General features: G+C 42.3%; 1 protein-coding gene across 2 annotated transcripts in view; it reads right to left on the bottom strand.

Annotated features, from left to right (window-relative positions):
- basp1 (brain abundant, membrane attached signal protein 1) overlaps window positions 1-23,541 on the bottom strand; it is a 44,439-nt gene that overhangs the window by 4,566 nt on the left and 16,332 nt on the right. The window contains exon 1 of one of the 2 annotated variants that reach the window (XM_068726155.1): window positions 1,484-1,723. The exons of the other annotated variant lie outside the window; for it this stretch is intronic. Within the exon in view, the coding sequence (XP_068582256.1) occupies window positions 1,484-1,578 (95 nt within the window). The 5' untranslated portion in view covers window positions 1,579-1,723. Of the gene's footprint in view, window positions 1-1,483; window positions 1,724-23,541 lie in introns of those variants that run through there. 2 annotated transcript variants of the gene reach the window in all.

Here is a 23,541-nt window from a genome sequence, read left to right as displayed (position 1 = left end):
ACGTTGAGCTAGAGCGTGTTACAGAGCGTAGCGCCAGTGATTGACAATGTGTTGCCATACATGTAGATAGTGTGTAACGTGTAAAACGTTGTATTTTCATTTTGCAAACTGAACGAAATCCTGGGATCTGTAGTGCTACGTGTACAATGACTCCATTACTGCATTTCATGTGATTAAGAGCTGTACAGAGACAGTCATTGCAGATAGCACTGTATGGGGGCAGGCTCAACACACACACACACACACACACACACACACACACACACACACACCTGCAGATTCCTGGCTCACTCCTTCAGTTGAAGCATTTTTTTTTCATGGATTTCACCATCTGTCTCCTCGGTGGGGGAGAGGACTTCAACGCCACAACAAATCAGGCTTATTAGGAGCAAAGACTCAAGAACGGAACCATTTGTTGTTTGAAATATGAAGTCTGTATGTTGATGCTTTAAAAATGCCAAAAACAACTTGGCAGTTTATTCTGCTCATTAGGAGAAGCCAGAAAAAAATAAAAAATAAAGTGCTGTGCATGTTTAAAATCCTGCCTCTGAATTTCCAAACCTGGAGAAAAAAAAACCCAGACTGAAATCTAAAGATCTGTTTTCCAACCATGACAGTATTTTGACAAGGAAATATTTTAAGTGTTTATTTACTGTCACTGGAAAAAAGCAACAATCTTAGATTTATGACTAGAAAGAGGCACATTTATCTCCAAACACGGTCTTCAGATTTAGATTTTTTACATCCGAAGCTGAATCTAAAGGCTCAAAGTGACAGACAATCGTACGGATGCATGTACATGTGCAACTATGTGCAACTATGTGCAACAGTTCATGAGGGAACAGTGAGAATATTCCAAAGGGACTCACAATGTTAAGAAATCCCTTTTTAAAATTGTGCATTGATCCAAATTTTCTTCGATCTATACCAAAGAAATATCTCTACACTTCTACATATTGGGAAAAAACAACTTATTCCTAATACATATTTCTTATATATCTTCAAAATGGGACCAAATATTATCATTTCTGTCCGTATTAACCTTAAATCTGAACTTTAAACACGTGTTAACTGTAACATTTAGTGGTTACTTCAAGTTATAGTTATTCTAAATGGTTCCATGTATTTGTCTCTTCCCATTTTACTTGTATTATGCAATTTATAAAGCACATGGCACGTCCGTCTCCGGTTAAACAAACATCATTAGTTTACTAGTAGTATGCATGGCATTTTGCAATGTGCAAAAATGTATAAATTGGACTATTTGCCATTAATCCAAATCTCTCGAAATCATCTTTTCAAATGTGGTGATTTTAAAACAACCTTTGTTCAAGAGATTCTTCCACATTAATGTGGTCGACACCGAAATCTATTCGTCAATCTGTTCATTTGACGTCTGTCACAACGTCTCTGACAGCAGACGTGACCTTTTTCCTCCCAAACAAAGCCGAGACCACCCGGAGAGGTTCTGCTGGCTACTCACAGAGTCGCCCTGAGAATGGGACAGAGCCGGCGGTGAATCCACTCCAAAATGTTAATCACCTCGTCGCCGCTGACCGAATTACTCCACTTATTCATGCAAAAAGTCCCTCCGTCCAACAGTCGGTATCTGCCAGGGCCGCCGTTCCTGCCGCAGCTTTATACGGGCCACAATGGAGGTCTCTCTGCTACATCACACCATTTGACTCCTGGCTTGCGCTGCCAGGACAATGACTCACAACCATCTGAGCAAGACAATGGCTTCCTTTCAACCAAAGGCACGCTTTCTCTCTGCCGGGCGTGTGGTTTTAGTGTTTGAAGAGCCGGGGCAGGGTCGAGACAACCTGGAGGAAATGTTCCGGGTCGCACAAAAGACTTAATTTGACCTGCAAACTGCAGTCAGGGAAGCACAAAAGGGAGTCTGATCAGCCAGCTGTGAACTTCCAGCATCACTTCATAAGAACAATGGCATCAGTGCCCAGGCAGAACACAAGTTAATCTACCCAGAGTGTCTGAAAATGAGGTAAAAAAGGGTCTTAAAAAAGGCCTTAAAATTTGTTGAACGGAAGCATATGTTAAATCCAACCACGAGGAAATGTCCCGTAACCCCCAAAGACATCGTTCCTATCACTTCATCTTTAAATTAATGAAGTTAAATGGATTTCTTGACCTTTCAAACGTACCCATTAGGATTTGGAATCAAGTGTCTCAATCCTTTTAGACACAGTTTCATTGTGACGGCAGTAAAAAGCTAATCTTCTAACCGCGTAAAATCCCTGATCTCAATCACTGTGAAATCAGTCCTTGTTCCCCGACCTAGGTTGCTCTGCTATTTGGAAATCTCTTATTTTGTATTTTGTAGCTCAAGTTCCTCAAGCATCTCTGTTTTTCCCCCATGCTAATTAGGCCCAATGCTACCTCAGCGCCATGGTAAAAACATAGGGAACATAGGGCGTAGGGAACAAATGGCTGAGGGAAGATGAAGTTGAAGAAACATAGGATTGTGGGAACATAGGAATGAGGGAACATAGGTTGTGGGAACATAGGACTGAGGGAACATAGGGTTGTGGGAACATAGGACTGAGGGAACATAGGGTTGTGGGAATATAGGAATGAGGGAACATAGGGTTGTGGAAACATAGGAATGAGGGAACATAGGATTGTGGGAACATAGGACTGAGGGAACATTGGGTTGAGGTAACATAGGGGTTAAGGGAACATAGGGTTGAGGGAACATAGTGTTGAGGAAACATAGGCTTGAGAGAACATAGGACAGGGGAAACATAGCGTTGAGGATTCAGGGAACATAAAGCTGAGGGAACATTGACATGCTCCCATTTAAGGAAGGAAGACTTGTTGCAATTTAACGAGTTTCCTAATCATTTGAGTTTCAGTCACTACCAAGACTCCTTCAACGATCTGCATTCACCCTGTTTTTTAAATGCAATCTTTGGAGACCTCAGTGAAATCTGTCTAAGGTCCATTTATTTTTCCTGAGAGTGCACATGCACAAGATTAACACCACTGTTTGTTTTCCACTCTGTTCAGCAGTTGCCTCCCTCGACCACCGACTCTCCAATCCCTCAACCCCGCAAGCTGCTGAGTCAACAAATCACGTGATTGATCGCTCTACCGTGGCGTTCAGCGAAGAAGTATTTATACAACGTTATCAATCGACAATCAAATGTGTGTCTGGCGAGTCGAAAAAGGGGGAAAAGCGGTAAAAGATGAGCAGAACTCCCTGAAGGAACAGATGGATGAGTTCTTGTCAGATTTCTCAAAGTCTCACTTTCTCTGGCACGTCATCGGTCCCACTCGCCCACACACCGACGCCGCTGCTCGGCTCTCTTTCAACCGTCTCTCCGCCTCGCGCTTTCTTCTCTCTGCAGTAATTCCTCCTTCATCACTCCGGCCTCCCCTCCCCTCCTCTCCTATGTGTCTTTGCTCTTGTCTGCTTTGGTGTTTTCGATCCTGATAATGTAGTTTTAAATTGCTTCTCCTCCCTCCTCTGCAGCCGATCTGTCTCGTGTTGTTTTTTCTTTGGCACGTCTAAATCAGACTCTCCCTCTCCTAGCATTGTTTTTTGTCTTTGTTGCAGTCTGACGATGCACTGTCACTATATCTTTGCTCTTCTTGCAGGATCCTCTCCTTTCTTAAAGGCGCTCAACACAAAAGTCACAGCTCGCCTCCAAACGGCCCTCAACACGGCTGAGTCGGTGGCTTGCGGCCGACAGTGCAAACAACTGCAACAGTGCTGACAGAGCTAACGGTGTAATCCTGAGGTGGAACCTGAGGGTGGCCGCTACGCTTCCACCATGATGCCGTCTGTCGGGACGGCGATTTTAACATGAGTAAAGCCGCACGTAATAACAATGGATCATAATAACAATGGGTCATAATAACAATGGGTCATATGACTAGGTCCCTTCATTTGGGAACATTTAAGCTTCTTTGTTTTGGTAAAACGACCCGCACAGCGCTCTCATCTGTCATTTCCAACAACAGCTGTTCTGTTAAACAAATAAGCGATGATAAACTCTCAGTGCACCTGCTCAACAGCAAATAGCAGACAGAAGATAGATAATTAGCTGGTGAACAAAATGGAGGATTACGCTGAGAAAGAGCCAGATATTTTGCTCCATTATTCAATTTGCAATCATCTCCAAAAGCAAGCAACTTCCAAATGGATGCTACTGTTGCTCTGTGTCTGCAAGAGGGGAAATGTTTGCCACACAAACAAGTCAAGAGGTCCGTGTAAAAAGTGCCCAGATATTGTATTCGTCTCTGTCAATGTATGACCTCAGCTTTCTCTCTGTACATAATCCTTTTCTCCTGTTTCTTTGGTCCGGCAGATGGAGGTCTCCAGGAGGTCCAGGGGTCCTAGTAAATCCCTGGCTCTCTGAGCAGTGGTGAGCCCGGCCCGGCAGGTTCTGTGTTCCTGCCATCCGAGACGACGCGTTAAAGGTTAAAGCTGTCGCCGCCCGACTCCCTGTCCTGCTAGGACGCTCTCACTTTCCCTTCCATTTCCATCGGAAAATCGACTTGACAGCAGGAGGAGCTGCAGGAGCAGTAACTACGGTTTGGGTTCAGGACATTCGGTCATGAAAAGCTTGTTTACCCTCCACACAAACAAAGAAGTCCATCAGCAGGTTTTTACTACAGGAAATGCCTTTAGAGCCCATTGTGAAGTGTGCTCCAAAAAACATGGAGAACCATCTTCAGATCACGGCCATTTGAGCAAGACTGCAGAGAGAATGACCACCAGCACTGGCTGCAAAGAAGCAACAAGCCACCATGTTCCTGCTATCCGGGAAAAAGATTCGCAGTGACATTATTGGGCTAGCCTGTAGACGCTCAATCTCAGAACCCATCGGCCATCGGTTCTGATGACGGATACGTCTCTGGGGGGTAAAGGGCTTTATATCTGGGGTTCCGGTGTAGCCAGCGAATATCCGGGAAAGGACTTCCTTCTCTGTGCGCTGCTCATTGTTCTCAGTCCAACTGGCAAACTTGAGATGCGAGACTAGAGCTGGAGTTGAGAGACGGATTGTTTTACAACTAGCCAGTTACAAGTTCATTCTGAACCAATAAAAGTCAAAATCATCACCAGACGATACCCGGTGGGTTCCCAGGTTCGGCCAATGTATCCCACCGCTTTAGCTCTACGGCGCATGGTTCTCAAAGCCCATAAACATGTAGTCCAACATGACCTCCATTTTACAACGGTTCTGCCTCATCACAGTGTCGCTGACCTGATCTACCGGCACTAAACAACCAGCTCGCTCAGCTCTCTGTCTCTCGGCTCATCACCTGACCGTCGCAGCAGCTTTTCAGATTAGCAGCAACGACCGCGGAGCTTCCCTTAGATGCGTTTCTTTCCAGCTTTAAAGCATGCGTACCTGCGGAAAACCCAAACAAATGTGCACATTTACATGTTCCGTCACATAAACATCTGTGTATATGCATGTTTTTAACGTATTATATCTGAACTAATACCTGAACAAACAAGACAACCCCTTGACTAATTAGTTTTACAGCCAGCCCTGTGATTACCAGTCATGCTCTGATGTTATTACTCTGCACATCCTTGTCACAGCTGAACTAATTTATCATCACAAATGTGCTATTAAGGGATTTGATTATGCAAATTATACAAAAAAAGCACTTGTGGATTTTGTGTTTGAACACATGGAAAAGAAAGAAGACATATTGCAAGATATCCATCCCATTTCTGTCATCAAAATACTGTTTTGAGCAGGATTTAGGATGTTGTTAGCCTAGCTTAGCATAAATACTGAACGCAGGGGGGAAACAGCCTGACTAAAGCTCAGTAGTTAGCATGCTGCATCTCGTTTCTTTAACCTGTACACAAACATACATTGACTAAGCATTTCTTGGGTGTACAGCCCAAGTTGCCAATTGTGTTCCCCACGGTTTCATTTTTTAGATTTTGTTGTGTGTAGAAGCACCAGACTTGGGACGCCTCACTGTGACGAGACATGAAGCACCGACTGTTGTCCACCGAAGAATAGTTCAGTACGACACTCCTAAATTTAGTCAATTTAAGGTCTGTTGAAACATTGCTACACAAATGAATGCAATAATATGTTGAAGCCCATCTAAGCCCAGTGACATGTGAGGGAAAACGGCAACGCTATCATTCATAACGCAGGCCTGAACACTTCCTCCTGCTGCCATCCAGCTGGCTGATTTAAGATGAGTCTGTTTCACCAAAGTGCAGCAGGCTGAGCGGACAGGCTGGGAAACTGGAGCAGAAAATTTGGCCCAATCACACACACACACACACACACACAAACTGCACTGAGTTGGAAGAAACAGCGAGGAGCAGAGGATGCTGGGAGTTCAGAGCTCACAGTCAGCGAAGGCCGAATTCAAAATATTCAACTAGCTGAAACAACAGATTTGAGTCCATGACAATGTTTTTTAGGAGGCGGAATTCTCACAAAGGGATGGTCTAATTGTCCCACAGCAGTGTGCTATTTTAAAAATGTAGCTCTGCGAAGCCTTACGCCATCAGAGCCAGAGATGACGCAAAAGCATTCTCTTCTCTTTCACACTCCCAAACACAGACTCCGCACTCCTACTCCAGCCTGAGAACGTAGAGCTGCGAGTGGATGTCAGGATACAGTAGCAGACGCAAAGTACACCGTCAGGTAAAGTCAGCACACGGTCCCCCGTGTCACAGCTCGCAGCACGGCCGCCGGCTGCAGCTATTTCTGTCCAACAGTAGAAAAAAAATGCCTTTTCAGCTAACTCCACTCCCACCTATCTGTTTGAATGTTGATTAATGTACATTGTACCTTTTTAAAATATAAATCTAACGATATTAAACAGGAGAATCAACGTGTTTACAGCTGCTACATGTAGGATTTATGTTTCCCATGAAGCCCTACCTTTCCACCGGTTTTATGGGCCAAATTAATAATATGTTAATGTTAACTAACTTAAAGCAAATGAAGTGATATCAAGTTAAAGCTGTCAGCACATGTATGATTAGGAGATTGTCTCCACGCGGCTCTCAGCATGCCGAGGGCTAGAAGCTAACGGCGCTAACAGTGCAAAAAAAAAATGGCAACAGCGCTGACAGAGTTAACGGTGTTAACCTGTGGGGGAACCTGTGGGGGAACCAGAGGGTGGCGCTGGCAAAACCAGTCTTCTGGTTGAAAGTCCAGTTTGTTGGACTTCCGTACACCAATAGTCATCTTTTTGGATATTGTAAACTACGTCACTAGCTCTGACGGATCCTAATTGACCTCCCATTCTCATTATTTACATTCTGAGCAACACGACAAAAAACGGACAATTCCCGTCCCTGTACTCACAACCAATAGATTGCATTTCATGACTGCGTCACAACCTACCACGATACTGGGCTAAGTTATCAGCTGTTGCCGCCATATGAGAGCAGCGGCCGTGTTGCACGCTAACACCGGCTACAACAAAAGAAGCACAGAGAAACTCGGATTACAGAACACACAGAGTGAGAGGGACTTCATTAACTGCTCAGGTACACATTACCGCTCTTTACATTTACAGAAAATACTTGTTTGCTGCTATATTAATGCTCTGACTATCGTATAGAGAACCTTTGAAACTGGAGGAAGAGAACTGGAATAAAACAAGTCCTGTTTTATGTCACAAAAGGAATCCAGTAGGTTCCTTAAAGGCCAGATTCAGACAGGAGCTTATTGAGATGACTTTTTGCAGGTAAACTGTTTACCATGTTCACTAGCTAGGTTTAGCATGTTAGCATGCTAACATTAGCTCAAAGCCCTAAACACAAAGAGTAGAGCCCAGGCTGATGGGGCTGTTATCAGACCGCTACGTGAAGGGTTAAGGGTTCACTATTAGAATCCATCCCATAGAAAATGAAGAAAAAAAAAGATCTAAAACGGTGCATAGACTTAGCTGCTATGCTAAAAGTGATCGAAATGTACGAATTCTTGCAAGAAAAGCTACATTTAGATAAATAAAATAAAGTGGATCAGGTAGCTTGTTTTGGATTTTGTCCTGAAGCAGGAAAGGATCCAAACAAAGTCATCGCTTTGTTCTGGAGAGCAGTCTGTGTGTACTCTGGGTAATTAGACTGCCCACTGCTTATTCTGGCCTCAGGCTGAACACACACACACACACACACACACACACACACACACACACATATGTGCATTCTAGCTAATGCTAGACACACACTCAGAGGCATACATAAACACACACACACACACACACACACATATTCATTGGTGTTTAGAGGATCAATCCTCAAATTGACAGAGCTTGGGGAAAGCTCCCGGGATAGAAATGGTTATTGATCGGACGCGGTGCGACCGACAGAGAGCCGCTGTGTGTTCAGCTGCTGCTTACGAGTCAGAGGACGCACTCAGCAGAGATGAAAGCCGGCGAGGCGCTTTGAGGCGCTTCTTACCGATGACGGGGTTTTTTTTCCTACCGAACGCAAAATCCGAGGAAACCAACGGCAGACAAAACAAAAACGGAGAAGCGAAACGGATTACGTACCACATCTGTGGATTCAGTGGCATTTCAACTCTGCAGGAAAAAAAAAATCCTCAAGACGCTCACATGACCTCCATGTCTGCAAATGCTTCACTTGTCCAGTTTCTGTAGATTTCTGGACCAAAACTACTTTTTTAACGAGAGAGAAAGTCTATTCTTGACATTTGAAATGTCCGTTTGACTCGCTATGTTTCTGTCAAACGACATCTTTTTCATTATTCTGTTTGATTATTGCAATTATTCAAGTTTTTGACTGAATACCTTGAAAATATGTCCATGATATTAATACAACACGATTCCTGCACAAACCGTGTTTCACTAAAAAACACACCATGATGATGATGATGATGCACCAAGAAAACAAAAGCAGGATAATAATTCAGGACATTCCCTCATAACATACTTAACTTATGTGAAGTATGTAACATAAGGCAACCAGGTCTCACTCCAAACCCATCAAGGCTCAAACAAACAGAGGACTTTCACTCAGGAGACCACTGTCCGTGTCCCGCGCAAAAAAAAAAATAATGTTAACATTTCAAGATGTTTCCTTGCTTCATCCTAACTTCCTGTTTAGATGGTGAAATTTTGAAAAGACAAGTGGAAACTAACCAACAATGTCTAATGCGTCTAAATAATCTGAGCTCTTTAAGACAAAACATTAATCTTGGTGGTTAACAAATGTCTACAAAATTTTGAGTAGTGCTTTCACTTTCAGTGATCGAACAGGTGCCGTCAAAGCTTCGTCAGAATACCCACAATTCATAGCGCTGCAGTCGGCAGCAGCTGATGTCACCGGGTCACGTCAGTTGGTTTTCTACGGGACGTGAATGTACGGTTCATTCAGAAAAGAACGTATGAACACGTCCTCCTGTCGCTATAATAATGATTTTCAGAGGGTTGTTCAAAACGATGAGAGGATTTTTCACTAGCAACGACAAAAAATATGTTTCTGTAACATAAAACGATGTCAGTCAACGAACCGAAACGCATTAAAAAAAACCTCATTGAGCTCCAGAAAAGGGAACTGTTCAAAAATGCTTCTTCATTTCAAGGGCTGTTGGACTCGTTTTAAAAATGAATGCTTGTCGGTGCAACCCAACAACTTTAAAGTCTCACGTATGAAGATAACGTACTGAACAAATCCACAATGTCAACTTTACTCTTTAATGAGTTATATCTTCGATACGCACTCAGAAATATGTGAGTGACGCATGAATTGCTGGAACACCACAAATGAACCCGCAGTTATAACTATAAAAACATTCCTGATGATGCAGAAGCTCTGAAGCTGTTCCATTAATCCATATCCATATATGTATGTATGTATGTATGTATGTATGTATGTATGTATATATATATATATATATATATATATATATATATATATGAGCAGGGCTCAGTCAAACCTTTGGTCTCTGTAGCGTTTCAAGTCAAGAGTCAAGAGTTCAGGCGTGTGTGTTTGTTCCAGCTCCTCACTCCTGACCCACATCACGCTGATTGCAAAGAGTAGAAATAGAGGCGCTCGAGCAGAGCGAGCGTGAAAGTATGTGAGGTTTGGTTTGACAAGTCTGTCCTGATTTTAATCTTTAAAGCACTTGACAAGAAGGAACTAGAGTCGTTCTTGGTTCTAGTTATGTTCCCTTTTCTTCACAGCCTGCTGTGTTAACCAACCAGAGTCAACAAACTAAATCTACAAATATTCAACCTTCATTTTGCCAGAATTGTTGATCATGTTGTTTCTAGAACTGGTAACCAGATATATATTTTACAGTTAGAGCAAACGTGGGTTTTTTGTGTAGATTATGGTCTATTTTGTCTTCTTTCAGACTACTGGAGAAAAAAACCCATTAAAATACAGATCTGTAGATTTCTCATAAATAAATCATAAATGTCTGGACTTTAACTAAACGTCTCTTTAAAGGACCTTTTCTATCAATGGAGTTTTTCTCACACTCTGATCCAGAAATCTCCACTTCAGTAGTTCTGACATCCACCAAACTTCACACCTTCATTCCTCTCTGTGTGCTGAAGCTTTCTACAGAGGGCTTTGTCCACACACCACTCACACACTCATTTATACTACATTTACTAATAAACACATGGAGAGAATGGATTTATTTTATGGCTGTTGACAGTATTTTCTGATTTATGTCGCAATAGAAAGAGATATTCAAAATCCCCTCTGTAGAAACCTTTGACTCCAATATGTCAAAATGATTCATCCAATGTTCAGATTTATGTTCTGGACATTAATGCAAATCAGCACATATTTGATAAGATAATGCATAATTTGCATTTCTAAACAAACAATTTCATAAAACCTGTAAAAGGAAAAAATCTGGTATTCCCAGTGATCCCTCCGCACTGCCTCACAGGTTGTTCTCATTTGCATGTACTTTCCATTTGGTGTACCAGACCATGCAGAATAGCAATATAAGCTAACGCTGCAGAACCATAAAAGCTTTCACAACCTAAATTTCTTAAACTAAGAGCCCCCGAGTACAACGTGAAGACAGACATAGAGAATGCAAAAAAACCTCTCTCTCTGAATTAAGTGTACAGGAGCAATTAAGGACCAAACCTTCCGTGAGTCGTAAAACGGAATGACCGGACCGGGACATGGTGAAGTTTATTAAGAACAAAACACAGACTTACTGTGCTGCAGGTCTGAGTGCACAGGGACGGATTAAAGATACACCGAATAAGCATTAAACGACTTCCACGTCCCGATTTAGAGCACAAAATCTGCTCTGGATGGTCATTTAGTAGCAATGTCTCAACAAGACATCCACTAATCTGATTTCTAGGGTCACATTTTAGACAAATAAGGATTGAAACTAACTTAAAATCTGATGCAAATCTGTTCTAATCAGTGGACAGAAGAGAAAGTGATGAACCGTTCTGAAGACGTCGTCCTTTAGATTCCCTCACGTTTGCGTTGTGCTCGATGGTTTTTGTCATCAATGAACCGGGTTCCAGACTGCACACTTGTCAAACAATCTGCATGACAAGTTCCAGCTTCGTACCGCAACAGTGAAAGCAAACACCATTATGTGACAACAATGACTCCTGCATCGACCCGTACAGAACAAGGTAAAGATAAGACGAGGCGACGCAGGAGATGCTCTTTAGACAAACATCAAAAGGTAAATATGTGTTTTATCCATATGGAGCTGCAGGGTCACGAGGCTTCCTCTTTATCTGAGACACATATCCATAAATCATTCTTCATATTTGCTCACTGAAGAAGAGCATTTACATTGTACGGTTTTGAGGAAGCGCTTCGTGCCACATTTCCCAGTGATGCATCTTTTCTAACAGCTAAAGTTTAGACCATATTAAGGCTTAAAGCTATGCAGAATTACAATAACAGTGATCGTGTTAGAACAACAAACGTTTCACAACGCTGATATTCCCACACACCTATTTTGCATGTTTTTCACGTAATCATGAACGTGGAAGTATAAAGACAGCGTAGCTCGCACCGGGTAGGCTGGAGGGGAGTTGGATGGGTCCAACAACCGGACACCCTGCATCCAGGAGGCCGCTGTTAGTTCAAGTCAACGTTGATGGTTTTGTCACGTAGCTTGGGTACTTCTGCGGGTGTTTGAACCCAAACGACGATCTTTCCCTCAACCTAACTAAGTGGTTTTGATGCCGAAACCTAACCGAGTTTCCAGTGAAGCTCGTACGCGTGTAACGGAGTGGCTTTTGGCGTAAGATATCGTACGAACCGTTGTATGAGGAGACATGGCACAACGTCGGTACACACGGTGCAACGTTGACCACCTTCAGTGGCCATGAACGAGTCCAAAAGGTGGACGAGATCGTGATGAATGTAAGTGGCAGAAAAGCACACAGTTCTTGTGCCTATAGTGATGAGGTTAAAGTAGTAAATGTCAAACTGACATTGGCAGTAACTTCTACAAAAGTGATTCAATGTCAGAAGATAGTTTATTTCTTCTTGTGGCAGGAAAATAGAACCTGAATATCCAATTTTTGTTTGTTTGTTCTTTGTTGTGTTGCAGCAATGAACCAATCACAACCCACCCTTGAAGGACATGTTGCCAGATAAAGGCTTTAATTTGCCGTTTCGGCAAAGATGTTTGAGGCTCGGCGTCCACCGAGACGAGCGTCGACCTGCACATACGCCGACTCGCAGTTCAAGTGCAGCCAACTTTACGGCCGTCCACTTGGGTTGATGTAGTCTGATTTAATTTAATGCAATAAAGGGCCGCCGTTTGGCCCGCAGCCACGTCCTGTGTGGCCTAATGGAAAGCTGTTTGTCAGCCGGCCAAAACCATAAACATAATAAACGCAGTCTATGCAAAGGAGAATGAATGTCTGTCTGTCAGCGGCGGTTCTGGAAAGTGCTGTTTGATTTAGACGGTGTTTAGGCCGAAACATTGTGGTGATTGGGGGGGAGTTTCTCGTCTTTCTCGTTTCTCGGAGAATCCACAAAAAACAAAAAAAGGCTTCGAACTCCAGTAGAGAAGGAGAGCTGAAGACAAGGATCGGTTCCTGGAGGCGGGAGTTATTCGTACTGCGACTGTTCTTGAGAGTTCTAACAGCTATGTGAAGAGGGAATACAGTGACCTCACCTTCCTAAATATTTGAACAGTGAGTGTAGAGAAGTTAGAGGAAGGACTGTCCAACATCTGATCAATGCTCCCGGTGAACAACAGCAGAACCGAGTTGAACTTCAGACCTGAAAACCGACTCTTCACAACAGAAATGCAAAGGAAACCCCACAAGAGAGATAATAGGAACCTTCTACAGAGAAATACATGAGCTACCCAGAACCGTGAAGGAGTCTTTGGCTTCATAGGAGAACCCTTTTTATAAAGGTACTTGGAACCCTTTCCGGAGGGGGGGTTACAACTAGAACCATCTTTAAAAGGTTCCACCCAGAAGGGAGGCCGTATCCAGAACATTCTAAGGGTGCTAAAAAGAAACCACCCAGGGGGTTCTACCCTCTTATATTCCAAGGGTTTCATCAAGAACCCACCCGAGGGGGTTCTACTGGCCGTGAATAACCTCAGAGGAAGAGAGGAAGACCCAGAATGCATCATGCCATGAGGGCCCTCACATGTATAGAAGTACAAACGTGTGTGTGTGTTGTTGCTGTAAGGAGGTGATTACAATCGAACAGTTTAGGCAGTTTCCATGTGTACACACACACACACACACACACACACACACACACACACACACACACACACACACACACACACACACAATTTCTTTGGCTCAAATGTGGACAGATAAACACACACACTGTTTACTAATGAGCAATGGACAGTGTGTTTGAGAAATATGCGACCTCTGACCGGTATACAACTCAGCTCCCTGCTCACACACACACACACACACACACACACACACACACACACACACACACACACAGCCAATCAGTCAGCCTCAAGGTTGCCATAAAGAAAACAAGAAGGGGCCCTTCGTCACAAAGTGTAAACTCATCCAAACGTTCACATTTAAAGCGATAGCGCGGCTTAAATTGTCTGCGGAGACGCAGCAGTGGGCATTAATGTAGTTCAGACGTTAGACAAACGTTTTCAACACAATATTACGTCTTCACTAGGAATTGTCTTAATTCTTTCACCAGTTTTCTGCTGGACAACAGAAGACGATGAATGCAAGAAGGAGAAGAAGAAGAAGAAGCTTTCAGGTCTTAACCTCTCAGCCACATGTTGCAACCAAAAAGAAAATCCACAGACCGATTGAGAAACGCAGACCGATCTGATTCACTGGACTCTTAACTTCCCCCTGCAGGAGGGAGACTTTAGGTCCTGATGCTAAACCTGCTGACAACCCACAGCTACAGGCCGCTGCATGAGTCAGCGCTTGTTTGTGAGGAAACATGCGATGTGGAATATGCTCCACTAGACGCCGCGGGGTGGGAGTCCTCGCCGGACGAGCCGAGCAGCTTCATTCCTCTCTTTTGTGGGGCTATTTATGGAGCAGAGGATTGTGACCTGTGGCCTTGTTTTGTATCCAGTGGGTGGACGTCCTCAGACTGGATGCTCTGTGTTTTTCGGGAAACTGAGCAGAGAACTTCAGCTGAAATGATCCAGTTCATGACCGTAAGTCAAGGACTCTTCCTTTTGCGAAAGTTATTTTTCCTCTTCCCGGCCTCTCTCCGTCATCGGCACAGGCCCAGGGCTTGGACCATATTTGGTGTTTGTTTTTGTCTGCCTGCGGTACCAGACGGGTGGTGTTCACTCTGTCACTGCGGTTCAGACGGTGTCAGGTGAGTTGTCAGCCCCAAAAATAAGGTCACCCTGTCGCCCGATAGATTGTTTCCTGTCATCACAACTTTGGGCTGTTCTCATAAAACAAACTCCACCACCAAACAACAAATCATGAAGCTGCAGTTTATCAGCAAGCATAAATAAAAAGACTACATCGTTACACTCCTTCAGATACAGTTCAGACTAGGATGATAACGGACACAGAAATGCAAAAAATGAATCTGTTTTATAAGATTAAAAACCAGAGGTATGTTGACTTTCAATTTGAGACTTAATGCTGTTTTAAGCAGCGTTGTTTTACCTAACATTGTATTTAAGAAACGTTGTTTCAGGTAGTGTTGCGCTTCCTACATTAAAAAAAAGCTTATTAAGGGTTTTTGTTATTCCTTTACGCTTCTTACTTGTTACGTTAGGTTGTTACCTGATTATTATAACACAAATGTAGTTATGTTGCCTCAACCTAACCAATCCTTTCAAGACGGGTGCTACATGAAACTGCGTCTTCAATGCAAACAAAACTGGTACAAGAGAGCAGAAATGATTGCTTCTTACTCGTCTGGTTGCGTCTTTAAAGGAATGAAGAGTTTAAAGAAGTTCCCTATTTATTTGAGTTTGAATAACGTTAAAGAGCCACAGACTTGTAAAAGTTATCTAAATGGACAATCAGAAAGGCAAAGAAGAAACTCTCAAATTATAAAGAGGGCCTCTTTAGCAGCTCCACCTCCCATTTGACAGTAAGAGGACTGAACTTGTGCTCTACTGTTAACCACTTGGTTCACTTGTTCTCTGACACACTTCTCATCTGCTATCACCGCTTAAATGAAGCGGAACAATCTCCCCGACCTGTTGACATGACTGTCGTCCGCTGCAGCCCTCCTCAGTATTTGTGGACATCTTTGCAGCCTTTTTGAGCGTCTGTAACCCTCCCGTCCTCATCCTCTCTGTCTCTGAAGTGGGTTTTAATCGGTCGGCCCGTCAGCAGAGCGGGTCCTGCTTCCATGTCACCTGGTAAATGTCACGCCGTGGCCTCGACAAATCAGCACCACCTTCTACATTTAAGGCTCTTTAGCCGATGCCCTTCGAGGTCCAGCAGCTCGATGAGGATAGTCTATCAGCAGCATAACAGAAACCAGAAGCAGGGGTCAGCAGGGGAGTGGCAGCACTTTGGCAATAAAACACTCCTGTTTGCTTAATGTGACTGTGGAATAAAAGACGAAAACAGTCACTATGAAAGGCTGGAAAAGTTTCCCTCTTTATAGAAAACCAAAATAACTTTTATATGAAAGGCTTTGTTAGTTATCTTGCCACACATGTTTTCCGTCTATCATTACAAAGGCGGTCTCAGTGGCCAGGCCTCGCTTAAACCGACAGAAGTTCAATTTAAATTCTCGTCAGGAGTTTTCCACAGATAAGACACCGGGCACACTGAGCTGCAGGGAAATCTATATAAGACCTGTAGCTTTAGATGCAATGATGAAACTGTGTCTCAAGGTGAGACTGATGTTGCTTCAAAGAACTGCTTGTATGGAAAAAGCAGGAAAAGATATAAATGTAAAAAACACAGTGGAAAAACGTCTACTCTTCTGAAGTCACTTAAGGGCAAATTTAAAGGGAAACATCACAGTTTAAGAGGCTGTAAGCTGTAACGATGCTCGTGTTTGTGGATGTTGGCTGTCGTCGTCCTGCACATACAAACTTGAAGTTTAATTTGAAGAAGAAGAAGCCGCTTGCTTCTCCGTTTGCTTTCTTGCCTCGTTGTTTGGTTTATGTGACTTCTACCGTTTACTCTGGACGTGACCCGGTGGATTTCCATAACTCTTGTGTTTCTTTCCTGTCCGGCTCGTCGTGAACTTGATGACCCTTGATAGGACGGCTTTTTGGTTTCGAAAGCAGAAAAGTCTGAAAAACCGTCACATCCTCCGGATATGGAGCTGAAACAACTCTATGGAGCACCGTTTTGAGTCTGGATGAGTTTTTAAGATAAGAAAGCGATAAATAAACTTCTGGTACTGTATATACTGTCCTCAGTTCTGAGTTGACTTTAGCAGCAAATTCCTCAGAGGAGTCTCATCCTCTGGGAAACCACTCTGGGTCTGTGGGGATAGAAAGTGGAGCATGTCCACATGAGACAGAACCGTCATTAGATTGAATTATTTCAAGTGAGAGTTCTCCATGAGGAACAACAAATCCCTGAATTGGATTGTAGATTTTATTCTAGGAGTTTTCTACTGGATCAAACTATAAATACTTACGTAAATCATTAATATTATGTTTGGGGAGCGATAAGAAGAGGAGAATTGTTTTTGAGATGATCAAAAAGGCTCACAGGAGGTTTCGTTATGTAATCTTTTATTACTGTATTTTGAGTAACAACCTAAGTAGCAACCTGGCAATGCCTTAGTTATATTTAGGCGGCTGAAGAGTGAAGTCAAAGCTTCATGTGTTGAAGCTGCATTCTCTCTAGTGTCCAGCAGGGGGCGACTCCTCTGGTTGTATAGAAGTCTAGTCTAAAATGACTCTACTTCTCTCTTGATTTATTCCCTCAGTAAACATTGTAAACATGAGTTTATGGTCTCAATCTCTAGTTTACAGTCTTCTTCAATACAGCATGATGTTCATTTAGTACATTATGCTCCATTTAGAGTCAAACACACCATAAAGAGGGGATGATTTAGGGGCGGAGCTACACAGTGATTGACAGGTCTCTACCAGAGACGTATACGGCGTCTCTACGTCACTCCTCCTCAGTCCAGATATGGTCACTTCCTGTTCACTGGTTGAAAAAAAACAAGATGGCGACGGCCCAAATCCAAGATGGCGGTGGCAAAAATGCTGAACTTGAGGCTTCAAAACGACAGTCCACAAAACAATTGGTGACGTTACGACCACTTCGTCTATTCACAGTATAGATCTATATCTTATTATTCACAGTATAGATCTATATCTTATTATTCACAGTATAGATCTATATCTTATTATTCACAGTATAGATCTATATCTTATTATACACAGTATAGATCTATATCTTATTATTCACAGTATAGATCTATATCTTATTATTCACAGTATAGATCTATATCTTATTATTCACAGTATAGATCTATATCTTATTATTCACAGTATAGATCTATATCTTATTATTCACAGTATAGATCTATATCTTATTATACACAGTATAGATCTATATCTTATTATACACAGTATAGATCTATATCTTATTATTCACAGTATAGATCTATATCTTATTATACACAGTATAGATCTATATCTTATTATTCACAGTATAGATCTATATCTTATTATTCACAGTATAGATCTATATCTTATTATTCACAGTATAGATCTATATCTTATTATTCACAGTATAGATCTATATCTTATTATTCACAGTATAGATCTATATCTTATTATACACAGTATAGATCTATATCTTATTATTCACAGTATAGATCTATATCTTATTATTCACAGTATAGATCTATATCTTATTATTCACAGTATAGATCTATATCTTATTATTCACAGTATAGATCTATATCTTATTATTCACAGTATAGATCTATATCTTATTATTCACAGTATAGATCTATATCTTATTATTCACAGTATAGATCTATATCTTATTATTCACAGTATAGATCTATATCTTATTATTCACAGTACAGATCTATATATCTTTTTATACACAGTATATGGTTATATTGTAGCAAAATTCCAGCTTAACATAAGAATACGAAGCACAAAGGCAGAACTCAAAGTCACTGAGCACACAAACAACTTCTGAGGAAAGTTTTGCCTTTTCTAGTTCTCGTATTGTTGCTTTTTCGTCTACATGAGGTAGTTTTCAATCACGGTTGTAGAGGAATGCTGACAGGTGAAGCTCTGAGCAGAGGGGGCTGATAGCTTGTTTTTGCTTCAGAGGTTACTGAAGCAAATGTCCTTGACCAGTCCAGCTACAACAACAACATCAACAGGGTTCAGTAAACAGAAGATAACTGATGTTGACGGCCAAAGCCTCTATATAGTTTAACCTGGGAGTAGTTATTGTCGTCCTTCCGCTTCATTGGTCCTTTTTTATCGAAGACATTTTGACTTGTCATAGAAAACAGTATAGACGTTACTAATGACATTAAAGCCACGCCCAGGCTTCTGAACTCCGCCCTCCACCGATCTGAAGCAAACAGCTGGAAATGGAGGGACGATCTTCACTTTCATTTGAATGTAACTGCATCTCCTCTGCATCTCCTCTGAGGAGGTCACTGTGACAGTTGTTAACGTCCCGCTAACTAAATTCTGAATAAGTACTTCAAAAGGGCAAGAGCAGCCACAACATATTTTTTGTAAAGTATAACAAGAATGAAGAGTAGAAAATGTGGAATTTGATTCACGTCATCTCCGGTTCTTCCTGTGTGAGACGTTCAGGGACACTTCAGATGTTCTATTATTATTCGTCGTAGGCTGTTTAGACTCATAAAGTTGCCTCAGTGGAAGCCCTGGTTATCATGAAAAAAAGATGTCTGAAGTAAAGTAGGCCAGCAAGTTATTATCACAGCAAAAGTTAGGAGTTCTAAATCCAGTGTGGGTAGAACTCATTGTTAGTAACAGTATCAAACGCTTTCGTAAGTCTTCACATCCTGATTTAGCAAAAAGCAGAACCAGATGTTTGTGCCTCAGAAGCAGACCTGTCACTCAAAGAGGCCACGCCCTCAAGTATGTCTAACTGTAGGCTAAGACTAAGGTCTAGTTGTCATGAACAGGGATTTTAGCTTTAGAGACCAAAACTGTTCTTTGCACCAGGTCTTTTAACATTGAGGTCTATGGGATTGACTCACTTTTGGAGCTTCATTTGATGTTTTTGGCACTTCTCTGTCGGCTTCATTTTGACTGTTTTTGTTCAAGTACCACACAAAACATAATTTTCCTATCTGTACCAAAAGACTTGCACAGTCGCATTCATGTGGGAATTGTTTTACCAATCAATTAACACAAATATTGCATCTTTTTTACTTTAGAAATGACAAATGTGGCAGATTTATCCTGAATTACAATAAATTACAGCAGAAATGTCAGATTAAAGGTAATTAAAGTCTGGAGTTGGAGTTTTTGAAAAGCACCGCTGATGGGTTTAATTACCTCCATGTGCAAAGAACGGCCAGCAAAAAGCCTTTCAGAGACGACCACAGGGAGATAAAGCAGAAAACACACACACACACACACACACACACACACACACATTAACACACAGACCATGGAGACAAATAGATGTGACAGAGAGACGACATTTGTTCTGGTCGGTCGCTCGGACTGTCTGAGTGACAAAGCCTCTGATGAGACTCTTCACTTTCACCGGAGGTGACTCGACAGGAGAGGAACTGGTTGTGTGCGCAGATAACACCTTCCGCTACACACTGAGACTCATATTTATGGGGAAGACAGATATATATATATATATATATATATATATATATATATATATATATATATATATGTGAAGAGACGGATGAAATGGCAGTAATATAAAACAGTGTTATATAGCAGCACACTGATCGGCTGCCCTTCAGGTCGGGTTTATAGACCTTTTTACAGTTCGTTAACAATGACGTACGAAAGTGAGCCCACGCAGGAAGTACGGCGGAATGCAACAGCTTGTCAACATGTGCAAGAACATTAAGCACTAAAGATGGAGAATGCAACCCGATCTGATCTGTGTGCTGGTAGTATCTGGAGGAGAAACCCAGCGTGTAACGTTCCACCAGAGAGACGGTTGCTCGTAGTGATGGCAGCAGTTGAAAACGCGAACAGAACACAAAGGAGTCCTCGTATAAAGCTTTCAATCCGTTTTAAATACCTGTGGTTTTCTATCGACGGCGAACATTTACGAGAGTTACAACGAGCAACCGCAGACGCAGTTAACACGGCCACTCGATAAACTGCAACACCTGTTGCTCTCAAACAATCCTGTCTGGATTCTGTAGAACTCGAGTCCGCTGTTGGAATGTATCGATTGTGACGAGCGAACAAGCAACAACCAGACGTTTTGAAGCTGGGAACAGGTTTGATTTGATGTTTAAAGCTTCTGACTCGTCTGGAGGATAAGCTGGTGCAAAACCACATTTTTGCCGATGTCAGCAGTAGAAAAGTGTGTTGCAGGTGTTTGGAGGTGATGTTTCGCATGATGATTGATTGGAATCTGAGCTTCTGGTTCCCTGTAGACTTTGGAAATGTGATCCTGCTGCTGGGCTGACTGCTACTTATAGACTGGAAGTCAACCAGAGGCTATGAGCTGGGTTTGGTTGATTCCCAGTTTAAAGCAGAATGAATTGACATTTTGGTCACTTGGGGACATCTGAAAACTTAACATTTACATATTATCACCTTGTAAAGTTGGTACGGCGAACTTGTTAGACACATCAGCAAACACAGAGCACCGTTACCGTTAAGTCGTGTTTACGTCTACCTCTCCTTTTAGCTCTGGTTGGATCTCCACCGACTCCTGAGACTCTTTAACTTATAAATGTTCCACTTTCTTCACCCGCAAGTCACACTTTCCTTTGTCTGCTGCTGCATACTGCAGCGCTTATAAATAAATTAACAAAGAAATGTGCAGAAAACCAAACCGTAACAATGAACTCCCAACCGACCTCACCGTGAACCACATCGGCCTTCATAAAACCAGCGATTCAGCACCCACGCTGTAACTCAATTACACATCAGTGACGATTCAACCAAAAGCTGTGTGCAGACGGCGATAATTGAAGCGCTGCCCGCTGCCGTTTTTTTTCTTGGAGTGCAGCTCCGGTCGCTGCCAACCTCTCCGAATGTTGTCAGTCTGGCAGCGTGCCCCCCCCCCCCCCCCCCCCGATGCACTGCAGCCCTCTCCATCGTTCAAAAGGCGCTCTGAATCCTCTCAATTAGGAGAGAGCTGCAAATTGAGTCGCCAAAAACACCCCGGTGTTTTCATACCAGCAAATCTCTGCCAGAGCAATTTATTTATAATACCAATTTATTAATGTTGTCTCTTGGGGAACCAAACACAAGCTGAAGTGCTAAACCCGAACGCTATCCAACCGATGCAGCTTCAGAGAGCTGCAAACATTATGAGTTATGAGTTGTGAAGAAATAAAGATCGTTATGTTTAGTAGAGGATCTACTGTATGGGCAGCTCTGGGCTGAGTAATTTATGCTATACATTTAGCAATTAGTCATAATGTGTGGATGTTTGAAAATAGAAAACGGCAAAGAAACATGAGCAGCAGTCCGTACTTTGGGATGCTAATTAGTGGCATGAAAAGCAACGGGAATGCATCTAATTAAAGGAGAATAAATGCGTTGGTCTATGTACAGTACAAACAGAAAAGAGGCCTCTGAAGAGATCGCGCCAACACTTCATGCCAACACTTCATGCTAACACTTCATGCTAACACTCACAACATCTTCCACACGTTTGGTCAAGTTTGTTTGCTGTGTTTTACGGTTACATAAATAAAGTCAATACGTGCTTATTCAGCTTACAAATGTGTATAATGCAGACTACAACACACACAATGCAGCTAAGTTCTGGAGTCTTTGCATGATTATTATTTTTTATTTTGGAAGCTACCTCTCTACATAATCTCATAACAGCTGTACGACACCAACGTTTGACTCGGTGTCTCCATGTGTTTCTGATAACGCTTGGATATGAACCGTAGATCAGTTCTTAGTAACAATACGTTGACGGCGTCTGAGTCATACTTGCAGCAAAGCGTTCTCACTTCCTGTCAGACAGAAACACATCGTCTGCTGTTTAACAGACACACAAAGTCCAGCATTGTGTCTCACAGAAGCACAGTTTGAGTCATGGATCAGCTGTTGTGTGTTGTCTTTGTTCATGTCAAATGTTTGACATAACGCATCGTCTGGCCGCCATATTGTCGAGTCCTCGCTCTTGGTTAATGGCTGATTGTGAATGGCTGATTGTCTGAGCTACACAGTCTACAAAGCCTGCTTGGATTAGTATCTGCGCAGCTTAATTATTGCACTACTGATGGATTTAGTGTTTTCATCAATGGACGTGCGCTGCGTAATGGACAGTGGACGCAGACATTGACACAGTTCTGTAACACTCGTCTACATTGGGTCTCACATGGTTACAAGGTTATTTTATGTCGTTGTTCAACACGGTTGCACAACAAAATTCAGATTATAGTCCCATTTTCCTACATAAGAAAATAAAAAAGCTGGAATGTTGCTACAATATAACCATATACTGTGTCTAATAAGATATATAGATCTATACTGTGTCTAATAAGATATATAGATCTATACTGTGTCTAATAAGTAGACGTAGTCGTCGTAACGTCACCAATTGGTTTGTGGACTGCTGTTTTGAAGCCTCAAGTTCAGCGTCGCCATCTTGAATTTTGGACGTCGCCATCTTGTTTTTTGTGAACAGGAAGTGACCACATCTGGACTGAGGAGGAGTGACGTAGAGACACCGTATACGTCTCTGGTAGAGACCTGTCAATCAGCGTGTAGCCCCGCCCCTAAATCATCCCCTCTTTATGGTCTGTTTGACTCTAAATGGAGCATAATGTACTAAATGAAGATCATGCTGTATTGAAGAAGACTGTAAACTAGAGATTGAGACCATAAACTCATGTTTACAATGTTTACTGAGGGAATAAATCAAGAGAGAAGTAGAGTCATTTTAGACTAGACTTCTATACAACCAGAGGAGTCGCCCCCTGGTGGACACTAGAGAGAATGCAGCTTTAAA

The sequence above is a fragment of the Cebidichthys violaceus genome, unplaced genomic scaffold (assembly GCF_023349555.1).
Source record: "Cebidichthys violaceus isolate CVI_PGR_0920_01 unplaced genomic scaffold, fCebVio1.0.p SCAF_38, whole genome shotgun sequence".
NCBI classification, from domain to species: Eukaryota; Metazoa; Chordata; class Actinopteri; order Perciformes; family Stichaeidae; genus Cebidichthys; species Cebidichthys violaceus.
The sequence above is the reverse complement of the archived record's forward strand: the minus strand, read 5'-3'. Positions and strand labels throughout refer to the sequence as shown.